General features: G+C 59.6%; 1 protein-coding gene across 1 annotated transcript in view; it reads left to right on the top strand.

Annotated features, from left to right (window-relative positions):
* EPHA2 (EPH receptor A2) overlaps positions 1–14,110 on the top strand; it is a 28,442-nt gene extending 14,332 nt beyond the window's left edge. The window contains exons 4-17 of the mRNA XM_059691130.1: positions 1,316–1,471; positions 1,576–1,908; positions 2,412–2,527; positions 2,952–3,105; positions 3,569–3,668; positions 4,145–4,200; positions 4,452–4,577; positions 4,671–4,856; positions 5,018–5,079; positions 5,182–5,391; positions 5,621–5,770; positions 6,822–7,015; positions 7,609–7,764; positions 12,958–14,110. Of these exons, the coding sequence (XP_059547113.1) occupies positions 1,316–1,471; positions 1,576–1,908; positions 2,412–2,527; positions 2,952–3,105; positions 3,569–3,668; positions 4,145–4,200; positions 4,452–4,577; positions 4,671–4,856; positions 5,018–5,079; positions 5,182–5,391; positions 5,621–5,770; positions 6,822–7,015; positions 7,609–7,764; positions 12,958–13,063 (2,105 nt within the window). The 3' untranslated portion in view covers positions 13,064–14,110. The remainder of the gene's footprint in view (positions 1–1,315; positions 1,472–1,575; positions 1,909–2,411; positions 2,528–2,951; positions 3,106–3,568; positions 3,669–4,144; positions 4,201–4,451; positions 4,578–4,670; positions 4,857–5,017; positions 5,080–5,181; positions 5,392–5,620; positions 5,771–6,821; positions 7,016–7,608; positions 7,765–12,957) is intronic.
* The last annotated feature ends 1,020 nt before the right edge of the window (positions 14,111–15,130 follow it).

Here is a 15,130-nt window from a genome sequence, read left to right on the forward strand (position 1 = left end):
CAAACCTTCAATGGTCTCATTGCCTTAGGATAAGGCCCCAGCTCCTGGGCCTGGCAGTACAGGCCTTTCCCATTCTGGTTCCTGGAGACCTCCCAGCCTTTATTGCCTGGTGCCCCCCACCATTTGTGCCCACAAACCACTCATGCTTTCTGTTAGTCTTGCTGTTTCTCACCCCTAACTCTCCTCCCCATATTTCTGCCCTACCGCACTCCTACTCAGCCTTTAAACCCCAGCTGAAATATCTCCTCCATGATTCCTCGGAACTCTGGCCAAGGTTGCTTCCAGCCCCTTAGCCCTTTGCCCACTCCTTTATGGCAGACACGGTCACATGCTCCTGCTCCCTGAGGTCAGGGGCTTTGTCACACCTCGGGCCCATGCCCGCCCAGGGTCAGCGAGTGTTGGATCCACAGATTAAGCCGAAGGAGGGTATCGGTAATCGTAGGGCTCTGGAAGGTGTCCTTAGGGTGACCCCTCTCCACTCTGTCCACTCCAAGCCCTGGGTAGCCCCGCACAGTGGGCCTTGTGTCTGGGCAGCTTCCTGCCTGTGGGGCCGGGAAGGGGCTTGGGGCAGGGGCAGGATAGGCCAGTGTGAGAAAAAAGGCCTTGCAGTCAGGTGCCTGAGCCCCTCGCCGGCCTTGCCAGGACAGGACCTACCAATCGGGGGAGGAAGAACTGCTTCCTGGCTGCCTTTGTGAGTGGCGGAAATGACTCGGGCCTGGAAACAGACCCAGAGAAAATGCTGGGGGCCTGGCCTTTCCTGCTTTCTGGTCGGCCAGCCCTAGAACGGAAGGACGGTCGGATCTGGGCGTGGGGGGAGCACCTGCAGGGGTGGCATCCTGAGCTGGTGTGCCTGGCCGACCAGTTGAGGTGGTGGTGGTGGTAGTCATCAAAACAAACAGTGAAGAAGACGCAGTTATTGCCCTGGGCAGCCCGACGTCCAGGTGAGGACCTGTCAGGCTGGTTGGCACAGATGAAAGGAGGTACAGCAAGCTCTGTCCAGTGCTGAGCAGGTGTGAGAGAGGGTGCTAAGGAAGCCAAAGGGTGAGACGGGGGCCTTGAATGCCGAGCTCAGGGGCATGGCGCTTCTTGCAAGAGGCAGTGGGGAGTGAGGCACAGGCTTGGGGCATGCAGATGAGGTATTTCCTGAGTGTCCAGCGTGAGGTAGGTGTTTGCCATGCCTTTTCACGTCACAAGACATTGTACAATGAGAAAACAGGCCCACGGCGGCTGAGCGACTTGCCCGGGGTCCCATGGCCAGGGAGTGGAAAAGCCGTTGCCGTGGGAACCGGTTGCACTGACCGATGTCTGTCCCCAGCCTGCTCGTCTGGATTCTTCAAATCGGAGGCGTCCGAGAGTGCCTGTTTAGAGTGCCCCGCACACACCCTGCCGTCCTCCGAGGGGGCCACGTTCTGTGAGTGTGAGGAAGGCTACTTCCGGGCCCCGCAGGACTCGCTGTCGATGCCCTGCACAGGTGAGTGTGCAGCGGGTCAGGGAGGTTGACAGGTGGCCAGGGTCTGGTGGTTGCCATGTCCAGGGCTACCCGGGTTCGAGCTCTGCCCTCTGCCCTCTGTGCAGGCCCGCCCTCTGCCCCAAGCTACCTCACGGCCGTGGGCATGGGTGCCAAAGTGGAGCTGCGCTGGAAGGCGCCCCTGGACAACGGGGGCCGCGAAGACATCACCTACAGGGTCACCTGCGAACAGTGCCTGCCCGAGTCAGGCGAGTGCAGACCTTGCGAGGCCAGCGTGCGCTACTCCGAGCTCCCGAACAAGCTGACCCGCACCAGCCTGATAGTCAGCGACCTGGAGCCCCACATGAACTACACCTTCGCCGTGGAGGCCCGCAACGGTGTCTCGGACCTGGTGGCCAGCCGCAGCTTCCGCACCGCCAGCGTCAGCATCAACCAGACAGGTGAGGGCCTGGTGGCGGCGGCTGTCGCCCGGGTGTGGCTTCCAGAGGCCCGCCACCCAGGGCTCAGCTGTGTTCAGAGAGAGAGCAGCGGCCAGTAGTTAAAAGCACAGTCTCTGGAGTCACTCCCCAGCTCTGTGACTGTGGGCAAGTTACCCAACCTTTCTGAGCCTCGGTTTCCTCACCTGTAACGGCTATGGAGAGGGTTTAATAAGTTCTTCTATATGAAGCTCTTAGAACAGTGCCCGGTCCATAGAAAGGCTATAGCAGGAGGTGGCTGTGACTTTGTTTTTATTATTTACGCACTCACAGATGCTCTCAGGGCTCTTCTGAGGAGCTAGCTGTGTGGGGCCGGGGTCTGGGGCTCTGTGCTCTAGAGCTGGAAGTTAAGAATCCCAGGTGGGGGTTTAAAGAGCTGGGGCTGTGGATGGATCCGGGTCTGGGGACACTTGCCCCCACCCCTGGGTGGCTCATCACACCCCTCCCCCACCCGCTGTTCTGCCCAGAGCCCCCCAAGGTGAAGCTGGAGAGCCGGGGCACCACCTCGCTGAGCGTGTCCTGGAGCATCCCTGTGCCACAGCAGAGCCGTGTGTGGAAGTACGAGGTCACCTACCGCAAGAAGGTAACTTGCAGGGGGTCAGGGAGGGGTGTCATAGATAGCCACCACACGACACAGCCGTCTGAAGAAGCTCCGTTCTGCAGATGGGGAAACTGAGGTCTGGGCTCTTCCTGAGTCACCTGTCCCAGGCCAGCGCAGCAGAGATTTGGGGGAGAGGAGACAGTGTTCTGGAATTCCCAGACGAGATAGTTGGGGGGAAATCCAGGTCTTGGGGATCGAGCAGACCTGGGTTGGAGTCCGGGTCATGCATTTGCTGGCTGTGACCTTGAGCCAGCCCCTTGACTTCTCTGAGCCTCAGTTTCCCCCTCCGGAAGGAGAGCGTTGAGTTTGCCGCGTAAGTGAGCTAAGCAGGGGTGGTCTCTGTGGGCTGAGCTGATGGCCCTTCCTGCCCTCACCATCTGCCTCTGCACCCACTGGCCACCCCCAGGGGGACTCCAACACCTACAACGTGCGCCGCACCGAGGACTTCTCTGTGACCCTGGATGGCCTGGCTCCGGACACCACCTACCTGGTCCAAGTGCAGGCGCTGACACAGGAGGGCCAGGGTGCCGGCAGCAAGGTGCACGAGTTCCAGACGCTGTGTGAGTCGGGGACCGGGGCGTGAGCCAGGCCGGGGCCCTGAACTGGAGCAGCTAGGACATCCTGAGAGGAGGAAAGGGTCAACAAACTCAGAAATCCACCCTTCTGGTCAGCCTGCTTCTAGGACAGCCGTGTGGGTTGATGGCCTGGGGAGGGGCCTGAATTGGGAGCTGGGGGAGGGGACCCAGCGACATTCGTTCAGAGCAGAAGGGAGGATCTGAGCTCTGGCGTTGGCAGACCCAGGTCAAATCCTGCATCGCAGGAAGAGTCCCACACCTGGGAGTGCCGGCTGCATTCCCGGGGGCCGGCCTCTGACTGCCCACCTGTGAAATGGGAATAAAGAGCGTTATGACCATCACACGTAAAAATACCCAGCATGTGTTTCGAGTCCCTAACGTGGGTGCAACAGGGGGTGTGGAGTTGGCGGGGGGGGGCTTCCTTGTCATCAGTTGGTCTCCCCAACAGCCATGGAAGGGTCTGCCAACGTGGCGGTGATTGGCGGAGTGGCCGTGGTCATTGTCTTGCTCCTGGTGCTGGCAGGAATCGGCTTCCTCCTCCATCGCAGGTTCGTGGTGGGACGCAGAGGGGTGGGAACCTCGGTTTCCTGTCTGGAAAATGGGCTGATAGTGATCTCCCCCAGCCCCTGGGGGTGTGAAGATGCAGTGAGCTGCAAAGCGCTCAGCACAGCGCCTGGCGCGCCGTGGGGCCTGGGACACGTCTCTGCCCAGGCCATCTCTGAGCGGTCATCGTCTCTGCCCTTGTTGTTAACGGTGTGTCCACACTTCCTCCGGACTCCCAGGCAGGAAGCGCCAGGGAGCGCTAATGAGGAAAGCCCTCCTTTGGGCCGTGACAGGGCGCAGATCCCAGGGAGTGAGCCCACTTGTCGCTTCCTGTCTGCCCCGCCCCAGCCCGCCCTCCGCCCTCTGCCCGCAGAGCAGGGCGCTGAGCACACTCAGTCCCCGCTCAGGGCCACAGCGGGGTCAGGAGGCTCCTGCCAGAGCAGCCGCTGACCCCCTGTGCTTGGTTCCGGTGGGTTCTCAGGAGGAAGAGCCAGCGGGCCCGCCAGTCCTCGGAGGATGTTTACTTCTCCAAGTCAGGTGAGGCGCCGCCCCCTCCGTGCCCCTCCCCCTGTCCCCACAGGCCCCCGGCCCCGTCTCAGCCCGCAGCCCGGGCACTCCCAGGACTCCCCGGGGCAGCTCCGAGGGGCTGAGCCAGAAGCTCCATGTCCCACAGCCTGGTCCCGGTCTCCTGGCCCCTGATCCTGTAGCTTCCGCTTCCTCCTTGAGGGCAACCCTTCCCGGGGACCCTCCCTGGCCTGTCTGTGACCAGCCCCTCCTCCCCCTTCCAGAACAACTGAAGCCCTTGAAGACATATGTAGACCCCCACACGTACGAGGACCCCAACCAGGCCGTGCTCAAGTTCACCACCGAGATCCACCCGTCCTGTGTCACGAGACAGAAGGTCATCGGAGCAGGTGAGGTTGGCGCGCCTGCGGAGGGCCTGGTACGGGCTGGGAGTGCCCGGTCCCGGCTGACTGGGGATGCTGCCCCCGCTTGCCTGCCTGCAGGAGAGTTTGGGGAGGTGTACAAGGGGACGCTGAAGGCGTCGGGGAAGAAGGAGGTACCTGTGGCCATCAAGACGCTGAAAGCCGGCTACACCGAGAAGCAGCGGGTGGACTTCCTCAGCGAGGCCAGCATCATGGGCCAGTTCAGCCACCACAACATCATCCGCCTGGAGGGCGTCGTCTCCAAATGTGAGGCTTGTCACCAGTGGTGGGGGGTGGAGGGCCCTTGGGGGGCCTGACCTACAGGGGGTGGAGAGGGGCTGTCCACTAGGGGTATCAGACAGGGGCCCCGTCCATAGCTGTACCCCCCATCTGTGCCATCCCCTTACACCTGTGCCTGCCCCCTGCAGACAAGCCCATGATGATCATCACTGAATACATGGAGAACGGGGCCCTGGACAAGTTCCTTCGGGTACGTATGTGAACTGGGGTGGGCCGGGACGCTTGGCGGCAGGCTTGGGGGTGCCCTCCTGGGCTCCGGGCCGGCTGGTGGCTGAGGCCTGTGCTCTGGCAGGAGAAGGATGGCGAGTTCTGCGTGCTGCAGCTGGTGGGCATGCTGCGGGGCATCGCGGCAGGCATGAAGTACCTGGCCAACATGAACTACGTCCACCGCGACCTGGCCGCCCGCAACATCCTCGTCAACAGCAACCTGGTCTGCAAGGTGTCCGACTTCGGCTTGTCCCGTGTGCTGGAGGACGACCCTGAGGCCACCTACACCACCAGTGTGAGTGCCAGGGGGCTGTCGCCATCGGGATCCATGGCTGGAGGGTGCAACAGCCTTTGCCTTCGGTGGGGTCCTCGTACCTGCCCACCTGGGCCACGGGCCTCAGGAGGCAAGAGCACCTGTAGGGAGCACCGAGGGGAGGGGCCCTGACCGCAGCATCTGGTCTGGCTGCAATAGTCCTGAGGCTGATCAGCGAGGACAGTGGTGACTGGGCCTGGGTCCCCTGCAGGGTGGCAAGATCCCCATCCGCTGGACGGCCCCGGAGGCCATCTCCTACCGCAAGTTCACCTCGGCCAGTGACGTGTGGAGTTACGGCATCGTCATGTGGGAAGTGATGACGTATGGCGAGCGGCCCTACTGGGAGCTGTCAAACCACGAGGTAGGCCCCCTCATCCTACCCAGCCTGGCCTGCCCTGGACCTGAACTTAAACTCTACTCATTCCTGAGCCCCAAGGCTGGGCAGAGAAGAGTCTTGGGTGCCAATCTTCACCTGGTACAGACCATTCGTGGGTTTGTTCATTTAGGTTTATTGAGGGCCTACTATGTGCCAGGCCTTGTGCTGGGTTTCAGATCCAGACTCTTACTACGTCAGTGGAAAGACAAGGAAACCAGTAGTGGTGTGTGTGCATGTTTGTGGGTGTGTGTCTGCACGTACATTCATGTGTGTGTGCACCTGTGGATGCATGTGTGCGTGTGTGCGCATGGGTGTGTGTGCACATGCCTGATGCCTCACCCAGCCTGAGGGACTGGAAGGCTTCTCAGAGGAGGTCACATCTCTGCTGAGACAAAAGACAGTAAAGTAGCCAGGCGAACACCAGGAGGCGAAGAGTGCTCTAGACCCATGGTCGGTAAACTGCGGCTCGCGAGCCACACGTGGCTCTTTGGCCCCTTGAGTGTGGCTCTTCCTAAGCCTTAGGAGTACCCTAGTTAAGTTAATAACAATGTACCTACCTATATAGTTTAAGTTTAAAAAATGTGGCTCTCAAAAGAAATGTCAATCGCTGTACTGTTGATATTTGGCTCTGTTGACTGAGTTTGCCGGCCACTGCAGTCTAGGCCAACCATGTCAAATTTGCAGCTGGTGGGCCGCATGCCACGAGTTTGACATGCTTGCCTAGGTGAAGGGGGCAGCTTGTATAGATGACTTCGCCCAGAGACTGGAGGGAGGCTGGCTGCAGGCTCACAGCATGGCTGCTGCCTGGGGCCTGTGAGGGATCAGGGTCAGAGTCCCTTCCTCCATGGAAGTACAGAGGCAGCCCCCTCGACACTTGCTGTTTGTCCTCTCGGCTCAGGACAGGAGGCCCATCCTGTTTCTGGGACTCCCCGTTCGTTCCTCCTCTGCCCACCTCCATGTACTGGTAATCCCTGGGACCTGCGTGGGTTGAGGGCTGTGAAGGCACCCTGCCCACCTGCCTCTCTTGCCCCACCAGGTGATGAAAGCCATCAACGAAGGCTTTCGGCTGCCCACGCCCATGGAGTGCCCCTCCGCCATCTACCAGCTCATGATGCAGTGCTGGCAGCAGGAGCGCGCCCGCCGCCCCAAGTTCGCCGACATCGTCAGCATCCTGGACAAGCTCATCCGCGCTCCCGAATCCCTCAAGACCCTGGCTGACTTTGACCCCCGGTGAGTCCCATGCCCTCCACCCGTGGCAGCCCCCAGCACAGTGCCCGGTCAGGGCTAGTGGGCGAGGGGCTCGGAGTCCCGCACGGGCTTTACTTAGACTGGACAGGGGCCGGCGTGGGTAACACTAATGAAAGCCACCAGCACATGTGGCAAGTGTGCCGGGCACTGCTCTCAGCCCTTACATGTTTTAACTCATTTAAACAACCTACAGGTGGGCCCTATAATCCTCCCCCTTTTGTAGATGAGGAACTGGGGAGGGCAATTAAGTACCTTACGTGCGGGCACATGGCCAGGCTGGGACTGTGACGCTAGGAACCTGAGTCTCTCTGTTAAGGTTTCGCTATTTTGTGGTTATTGGTGGTGCCCTTGTCAGTAGAGGCAGAGGGGGCAGCAGTAAACGTCAAACACTGAGTGTTCCCAGCATGCCAGGCTGCCTCCCTGAACCCACCTGACTTGGCTTTCCCGTTGCCCGGGTGAGGGAACTGAGGCCCGGGGCAGCTGGGTGAATTGCCCAGGTGAGGGAGCCACAGGCTGGGGGCCTAGGGCGGGCTGGGTGTGCAACCCTGACCCGAGGGTGGGCGTTCATGTTGCAGAGTGTCCATCCGGCTGCCCAGCACCAGCGGCTCCGAGGGGGTGCCCTTCCGCACCGTGTCCGAGTGGCTCGAGTCCATCAAGATGCAGCAGTACACAGAGCACTTCCTGGCAGCTGGCTACACGGCCATTGAGAAGGTGGTACAGATGACCAACGAGTGAGTTTGGGCTCTGCCCGTGCCACCCACCGCCTCCTGCCCCTGGTTCCACCACCCTTCCTCTCTCCTCCCCACCCTCCTCTCTCCTGTCCCCCTCTGCTTGGGGAGGAAGGGCAGAGCCAGGCCAGCAGCCAGCAGTGCTGCTTGGCTCCCTCTTCTTCCGGCGCCTTTTGTCCAGAGAGGGAGAGTACTAGTCACATTCGCAGTAGCATTTCTCGAGGGAGCCTGTGGGCGGGCTCTGTGCACGAGCACCTGGAATTAGTCCTCGTGCTGACTCGGCAGGTGGGGCCCGTCAGTGCTCTCACTGGACAGGTGAGAAGTGGGTGCAGAGACGTGCAGTGACCTGTCCAGGGTCCTGCAGCCGCTAGGGGCAGAGTTAGGATGCCAGCCCTGGTCAGTCCAGGTCAGGAGCTCAGGGACCATGGAGGTCATTAGTGGAGAAACTGAGGCTCCGAGATTACGGGCTTACTTCAGGTCACACAGTTTATAGCCGGGACTCTGGGAAAACAATGGCTTCCCTTCATCGCCATCGCTGACTGAGTTCCGTTTGCCTTTAGAATAGATGCTATTATCACTTCCCCGTTTCACAAATAGGGAAACTGAGGCCCAGAGGTTACAACACTTGCCTGGGGTCACAGCCAGTTAGGGGCAGCCTTCCTCTCCAGGATGCCAAGAAGAAGTGGGCAGAGCCCTGGGACAGCCTGGCTGATGCCCAGGAGAAAGGGCCAGCCCCTCCCAGGCACCTCTCCCCTCATGGTGACTGTCAGCCTGTGGTCCAGAGAGTGCCCGTTCGCCTTGCCCAGCCCTGCTCTGCCCTTTGTCAGGCTGTCCTATGGGAGCTCATCTCTCCTCCCAGCTCCAGCATCAGGGACCTTTCCCGGCAGGGCCTTGGCAGAGATACCTCCTCCCACCCCGGGAGGGAGAAGACACTATCCTCTTAGCCTTTCGTGCTTCTAAAAATAGTGTGATGTCCGCCAACAGCCTCCCTCGTACAGGGTTCAAGGTCCCGGCAGGAATGGGCGCTGGGGCTGGGAGGTTTTGGGAACCACGTGGAGGGGATGACCCCAGCCTCTCACGGTTCTGGGTCACAGAGGTTCTGGGATTTGGGCCCGTGCATGAACATTCTCCAGGGCTCTGGAAGCCGCTCAGCTGGGCTTCCAAACTGCTAATCAAGGCCTCTCAGACCAGGCCATGGCCCATCCCAGGGGACGGCTGGGGATGGGAGCTAGGGGAGGACAGACTGACCGGAGGGAGGCATGGAGATGTGGAGAGAGGAGACGGGTCCGGGGTGTCTCCTGTTGCCAGCCAGCTGCAGGGCCCCCGGCTTGGGCTCCACCGTCACACCTGGGCGCAAGTCCCACATTGGCCACTTCCTAGCAGGAGACCTTGTTCAAATTAGGTTTCGTCTTTGAGTCTCGGTTTTGGGTTCCCCACTGTGGGGACTGCGTGGGTACCATGCATATGACACGCCTGGTGCATAGTTGGGGCTCAGTCCTCTAGTCCTTTGCTTTCCACCCCAGCCCGTGGGCAGATGCCCGGGTTCCGGGTCCCTGCCTTTTCCCTGGGAACCTGGAACAGCCCCCTTTACCCCTCCAGGCCCCCCCCCCCCCCCCCCAGGACAGAGGACAGCACAGCTTCTCTTCTGGGTGAGCAGGGCCAAGGGCAAGAGAAGTGCTTACAGGAAACATGCTCTCAAAGGCTTCCCGAAATAGCCCGGGGTGCTCCTCGGCCAATTCCTTTCCCACGAGCCGGGACACGGCTATCTTGGATGGACGGAGGCTGTGTGTGTGTGCGTGTGTGCTGTGTTTTGAAAAGGCCTGGATAAAGGCAGGAAGTCATTCCACGCTCCTTCCCCCTCCCACCAACCCGTTGGTGCTCAGAGCTGGGGTCTGCGTGACTCACAGCACCACTGCCTCCTTCTTTCCTTCAAATAAACGAGACAGATGGGGATCGCAAGCACTTTCTCAACCTGAAGGCTGTCTGCACATGCGTGGATCCCGGTGGGAGGCGCTGAGCTGGTCTCGGGAGAATTCCGCTCTTTCTCCATGGGGGCTGGATTTAGGCCTCAAGGTCGTCCCCGGTCCTTTGGCCTCCCTGCTTCCTAGGCCTGTCTGTCCCAAGGGGCTGGCTGCACGTTTCCGTGGTCCCATGGTGACCGCCTCCCCTCAGCTTGAGCACTCAGCGCGTTGTTATTTGGGAGCCACTGAGTTTCCAGCTAGACCAGTGGCTCTAAATGGCCTTGAGGAGCTAATGAGGTGGTGGCTTTGCACCCCAGAAAAGTGTTCATCCTCACAAAAGGCCCTGCCCAGTGTCTGAGGCTGCTGCACACAGCGTCCTGTGAGGGTCTTACGGTCTCCGCGTGACCCCAGCCTCGGCCTGGCGCCGATGGGATGTCTGCTGCGGGAATGACTGATCGGGGTGCGAGGCCATTTCTCATTCCCCGCTCCTCGCGTCCAGGCGGCACGCAGTAGGTGTTTCCTGGGGAGGTGTGGCCTTTGAATTGTCCAGGGCCAGGGCTGGCATTGCGAATGCTCAGGAAAAAGGTGGCCTCGGCCCTGAGTGTCCCCGTCCCAGTGATGGGAGTGTCTGCCCTGGATCCCCGAGGGGGAAACAGAAGCTGGGAGGCCGGGGAGGGAGGCTTGGGGGCGTTGTGTTGAAAGAGAATGGGGCTGGGGCAGGGGGCTCAGAAGCATCTCATCAGAGCCTCCCATTTACATGTAAAGAAGCTGAGGGCCGAAGACAGGACAGGACAGGACGGCCCAGGGCTTGGGTGGAGTCCTGGACTGGAATTGGGCCTCCTGCCTCCCAGCCCAGGGCTTTTGCCTCCTAGACGGGCCTCGGCAGCAACCTCAGCTCCCACCCTGTCCCATGGACCACACACCAATGCGGGAGACAGGCCCAAGGCAGCTTGGGCAGTGAATCAGCATCCACTAAAGTATTCATCCACCCATCCATCCATCCATCCATCCATCCATCCATCCATCCATTCATCCGTTCATCAGACACTCCTTCCTTAAGGACCTCCTGTGTACCAGGCCTGTCCTAGACCTCAGCAGGGCATCGGGATGAGGGGATGGGCCCAGCCATTGCCCTCCTACAGCTCCCGTGCCTCACTGGTTCTTTTTTTCATTTAATAAGTTTTATTTTTCAAAATGCCTAGCTGGTGGGACCTGCTGTTCCTGCACCTTCCCCAGCAGCTGGGGCACCCCCTCTCCTGGAGATGCTGGGGCACTGTGCTTGGGGCTAGTTTAGTGAGGCCTGTACTGAGGACCCCCGCAGGCTGCCCTGGCCAAGGAGCGGGGTCTCCGTCTCAGAGACAGCAGCTGGGGCACCGCTGGTAGTTGGGAGCTTCCCTGCTAAGTTTGTCACAGTTGCTTTGGCAAACAAGACCAGGTTGTTGAGCTTGTCCTGCACTTTGCCCTTGGCCCACGTCTTCTTTTTGGCCTTGCCCCAGATTTGTTCTCCGGTCTCGTCTGTCTTGGCCGACTTTCCGGAACCTTTCTGCTTCTTACCGTCTTGGGCGGGAGCAATGGCTACCACTGCTGCCTCAATGAGATGTCGGACGAAAAGCAACCCCCTGGTTTTAAAACCATGCACCAGGGTCTCTGAGGGCTGGCAAAATGCAGGCTCCCGGCCCCACGGCAGAGCTGCAAGGCCAGGGAGTCTGGAGGTGGGCCCAGGCCCCTACCTCTTTCCCCGGCGGTGCAGATGTTTCGTCGGGAGCCACAGTGAAACCTCCAGGGGTGGGGAAAACAGCTCTTGTTTGTAAAACCCCTCAACTGTTTAGATTAGAAACGGGAGCCAGGGGAAGACAGACTGACCGGAGGGAGGCATGGAGATGTGGAGAGAGGAGACGGGTCCCGGGGTGTCTCCTGTTGCCAGCCAGCTGCAGGGCCCCCAGCTTGGGCTCCGCCGTCACACCTGGGCTCAAGTCCCACATTGGCCACTTCCTAGCAGGAGACCTTGTTCAAATTAGGTTTCGTCTTTGAGTCTCGGTTTTGGGTTCCCCACTGTGGGGACTGCGTGGGTGCCATGCATATGACACGCCTGGTGCACAGTAGGGTAAAAGGGTAGGAAGTTCTCCCAGATGTCTGACTCCTGGCCTTCCTGCTGCAGTGGGAGCCGCCAGTCCCTGAGCCACCCTCTCCACCCACCTGGGTCTGCACTCCCTGCTCAGCACTCCTCTGAGGGTTCCCAGCGCCAGTGGGAAAGTCACGTCTCTGGAATTGCAAATAGGAACTTGCACCATATAATTAGCTCCAGTTACAGCCAGGAGACGGCCCATAAAAACCTGGGTGTTTTCATGGGTTTGGGCTGGTGGGTGAGGACGGCGGAGGAGAAAACTCCCAGAGTGAGCAAGAACCGTCCTGCTCCAGGGCTCGGGAGCATAAGTGGTTTTACAAGGGGATGGAGGCTACATGGGAAGGGCTGTGGGGGAGGGGGACGATGGGCACACCTTTCTATCTGGTACCCATGCTGCCACCGGTTTCGGGGTCTCCCACCCCCAGTTGGACACTATTATTTCATTTTACCAGTGGGAAATTGAGGGTCCTAAAGGGGAAACACCTGCCTCAGGTGACCCGTAAGCCCCTCCTATTAGAGACCAGCAGGGCGTTAACCCTTGGTGGTCCCTCAGCAAGTATTTCCATGGTCAGTTAGCAGCAGGGAGGACTTGGAGGGAGTGGGGTGAAAGGGGGTGGGGGCTGGGAAGAGACCTTTGAACAACAGCCTTCGAGCGCCCCTGCCCCTGGGGACGGCATCAGCGCTGCCTGGGCAGGAGGCCTTAGCTGGGGACACTCGGGACAGACCCGAGGTGGGGGAGGGAATGCAGTGTCACAGCTGGTTTGGTTCCCAGCTCTTCCACCTCCCAGCTGTGTGACTTTGGGCAAGTCACTTTCCCTCTCTGAGCCTCAGTTTTCCCATCTACCAGATGAGCGTGAAAAGAGCACCTACTAGTACTTCACAGATAATCCTGCAGATTTGACTTAAAGAAAAAAAACTTCACAGAGTTGGCTTTTCTGTCATTTTTTTATTTTTGTCGAAGTCAGCATGCTTTCAGGATATAGATCCTTCCGTCAGGCCTCTGCCCCCCAGGCCCCCAAGGCCCCCTCTTCTCTCCCCACCTCAGCCCCCCTCCCACAGCTGCCCACCTCTCCCAGCCCCTGACCCACCCTCTCTCCCTCCCACCCACAGTGACATCAAGAAGATTGGGGTGCGGCTGCCCGGCCACCAGAAGCGCATCGCCTACAGCCTGCTGGGACTCAAGGAGCAAGTGAACACAGTGGGGATCCCCATCTGAGCTCCGACGGGGCCTCGCGCCCCCCTCGGCCAAGAATACTTGAAGAAACAGTGGCCTCCCTGCCAGCTCTGCGCCTGGCGCCAGGGACCTTATTTATTTCCAGTTGTTTCTTACGGATGCCCCCCTGAGGCCTCTGCTGGGGGCAGGGCGGGTGTCTAGAGGACAGCTTGGCCTGAACTGAACTGAGGAGGTGCTCAGGGATCCGGGTCGGGGTGCTTTGCCCACAAAGGACAGCAGCCAAGCACTTAGCAGGCACCGCCGTGGTCCCAGCTCCTGGGCAGGCGCCCCGCCAAGGCCGTGGGACATACACGCGGGGCATTTCCAAACCGGCCTCCCTCTCGCCGTCTCAGGAGGCGAGTGGTCGCAGGAACAGGGTACCTCACGCCCCACCCACTCACGAGCAGAGGACAGACAGCACGCTCAGCCGGGAGAGGCCCAGAGTTGTTCCCCATCTTCTAGTGCAGCGGTCGGCAAACTGCGGCTCGCGAGCCACATGCGGCTCTTTGGCCCCTTGAGTGTGGCTCTTCCACAAAATACCGACTTCTGCACATGGGCCACGAAGTTTCAATCGCACTGTACGTGCGCGCCCGCACGTGGTATTTTATGGAAGAGCCACACTCAAGGGACCAAAGAGGCGCATGTGGCTCGAGAGCCGCAGTTGGCGGACCACGGTGCCTTCCGCAGGCCCTGTCCTCAGCCCCCAGGGGCCAAACCCGTGCTTCCCCAGGGCCCTCACAGGATGCTCGGTTGTGTTGAGGTTTTTTAAAATATATATTTTGTACTTTGTGGAGAGAATGTGTGTGTGACAGGGGGCCCGGCTAGGGCTTGGGGCCGAGGACGGTGTGTCAGACATTCCCAGGCAGGGGGCTGGTCCATCCATCTCTCGCCTCCTTAGACAACATTCATGACTCCGTCAGTGTTAACGATTCTGTTTTGTGGGGAGTTGTTGTTTTTTTTGAACCTTAATTTATTATTATTTTTTTATATTTATTGTTAGGAAATGACTTATTTCTGCTCTGGAATAAAGTTGCAGATGGATCAAACTGACCTTGGTTTTTGAGTTTTGGAGGGGCAGAGGGGTAGAGAGGCCTTCTGTGTTGGAAGTGGGGGGGTGAAGGGTCGCCCCCACGCTGAGTATTTAAACAGCTTCTTTCGCAAGGCACACATGTCATGTAACCCTGGGAGTGGGGGCGGGTGGGAGGTGGGCAGGGAGCCAGGGAGCAGGCCCAGCCAAGCTCAGCCTCCATGCCAACAGGCCTCTGTCACCTTTGATCTGCAGGCTTGTGGGGGGCTGGGAGACGGGAGAACAGCCATGGGCCCCCTCCCACACATCTCCACGGAGCTGTTGAAATACATTCTTCAACTGTCCATGTTGGGCTCTGAGGTTTACAAAGGATTTTCACAAGCGTTGGCTTGTTGGAGCCTCAGCACTTGGAGTTTTATGGGTAGCCCCATTTTACAGAAGAGGAAAAGTGAGGCTGGGTCCAGTGACAGGGCTCGCCCAAGGCCACCCAGCAAGTTGGAGACAGCAGCCAAAATTGAAAGCAGGGCCGGAAATCCCAATTAGAGGCTTTTCTCACAGAAGAGGAGACGAAGGGCTCAGAGACGTGCAGTGACTCGCTTTAATCACACAGCGGGAAGGAGCAGAGGCCTTGAGGGAAGCCGGAGACCCGGTTGCGAATCCTGAGCCCTCTCTACTACACCAGGTTGCTGCCCTGAATGCCAGAGGTTGTTCACACCTTAGGAAGTTGTGGCCCACAGGTGGCCAGGGGCACGACCCGGTGAGCAGAGATGACCTGGGGCACAGGAGGAAGACTTGTGGGAGGAGGTGACCCAGAGCTGAGACCGCAGGGACAATGAGGAATTAACCAGTGAAGAGGGCCACGCAGGCGAAGTGAATTATGGCTGTGTGAAACCATGTGATTGTGCAAGGGAAGCACGAACACCCTGTTATTATTAGAGTAGACGTGGGAGCCGAAGGGATCTCCAGGGCCTTGTAAGGCAGATCTAGGAGCAGGACTTTTAAGCTGAGGGCAATGGGGAGCCACGGAAGGTTTTAAACAGGGT

The sequence above is a fragment of the Myotis daubentonii genome, chromosome 3 (assembly GCF_963259705.1).
Source record: "Myotis daubentonii chromosome 3, mMyoDau2.1, whole genome shotgun sequence".
Taxonomy (NCBI): Eukaryota; Metazoa; Chordata; class Mammalia; order Chiroptera; family Vespertilionidae; genus Myotis; species Myotis daubentonii.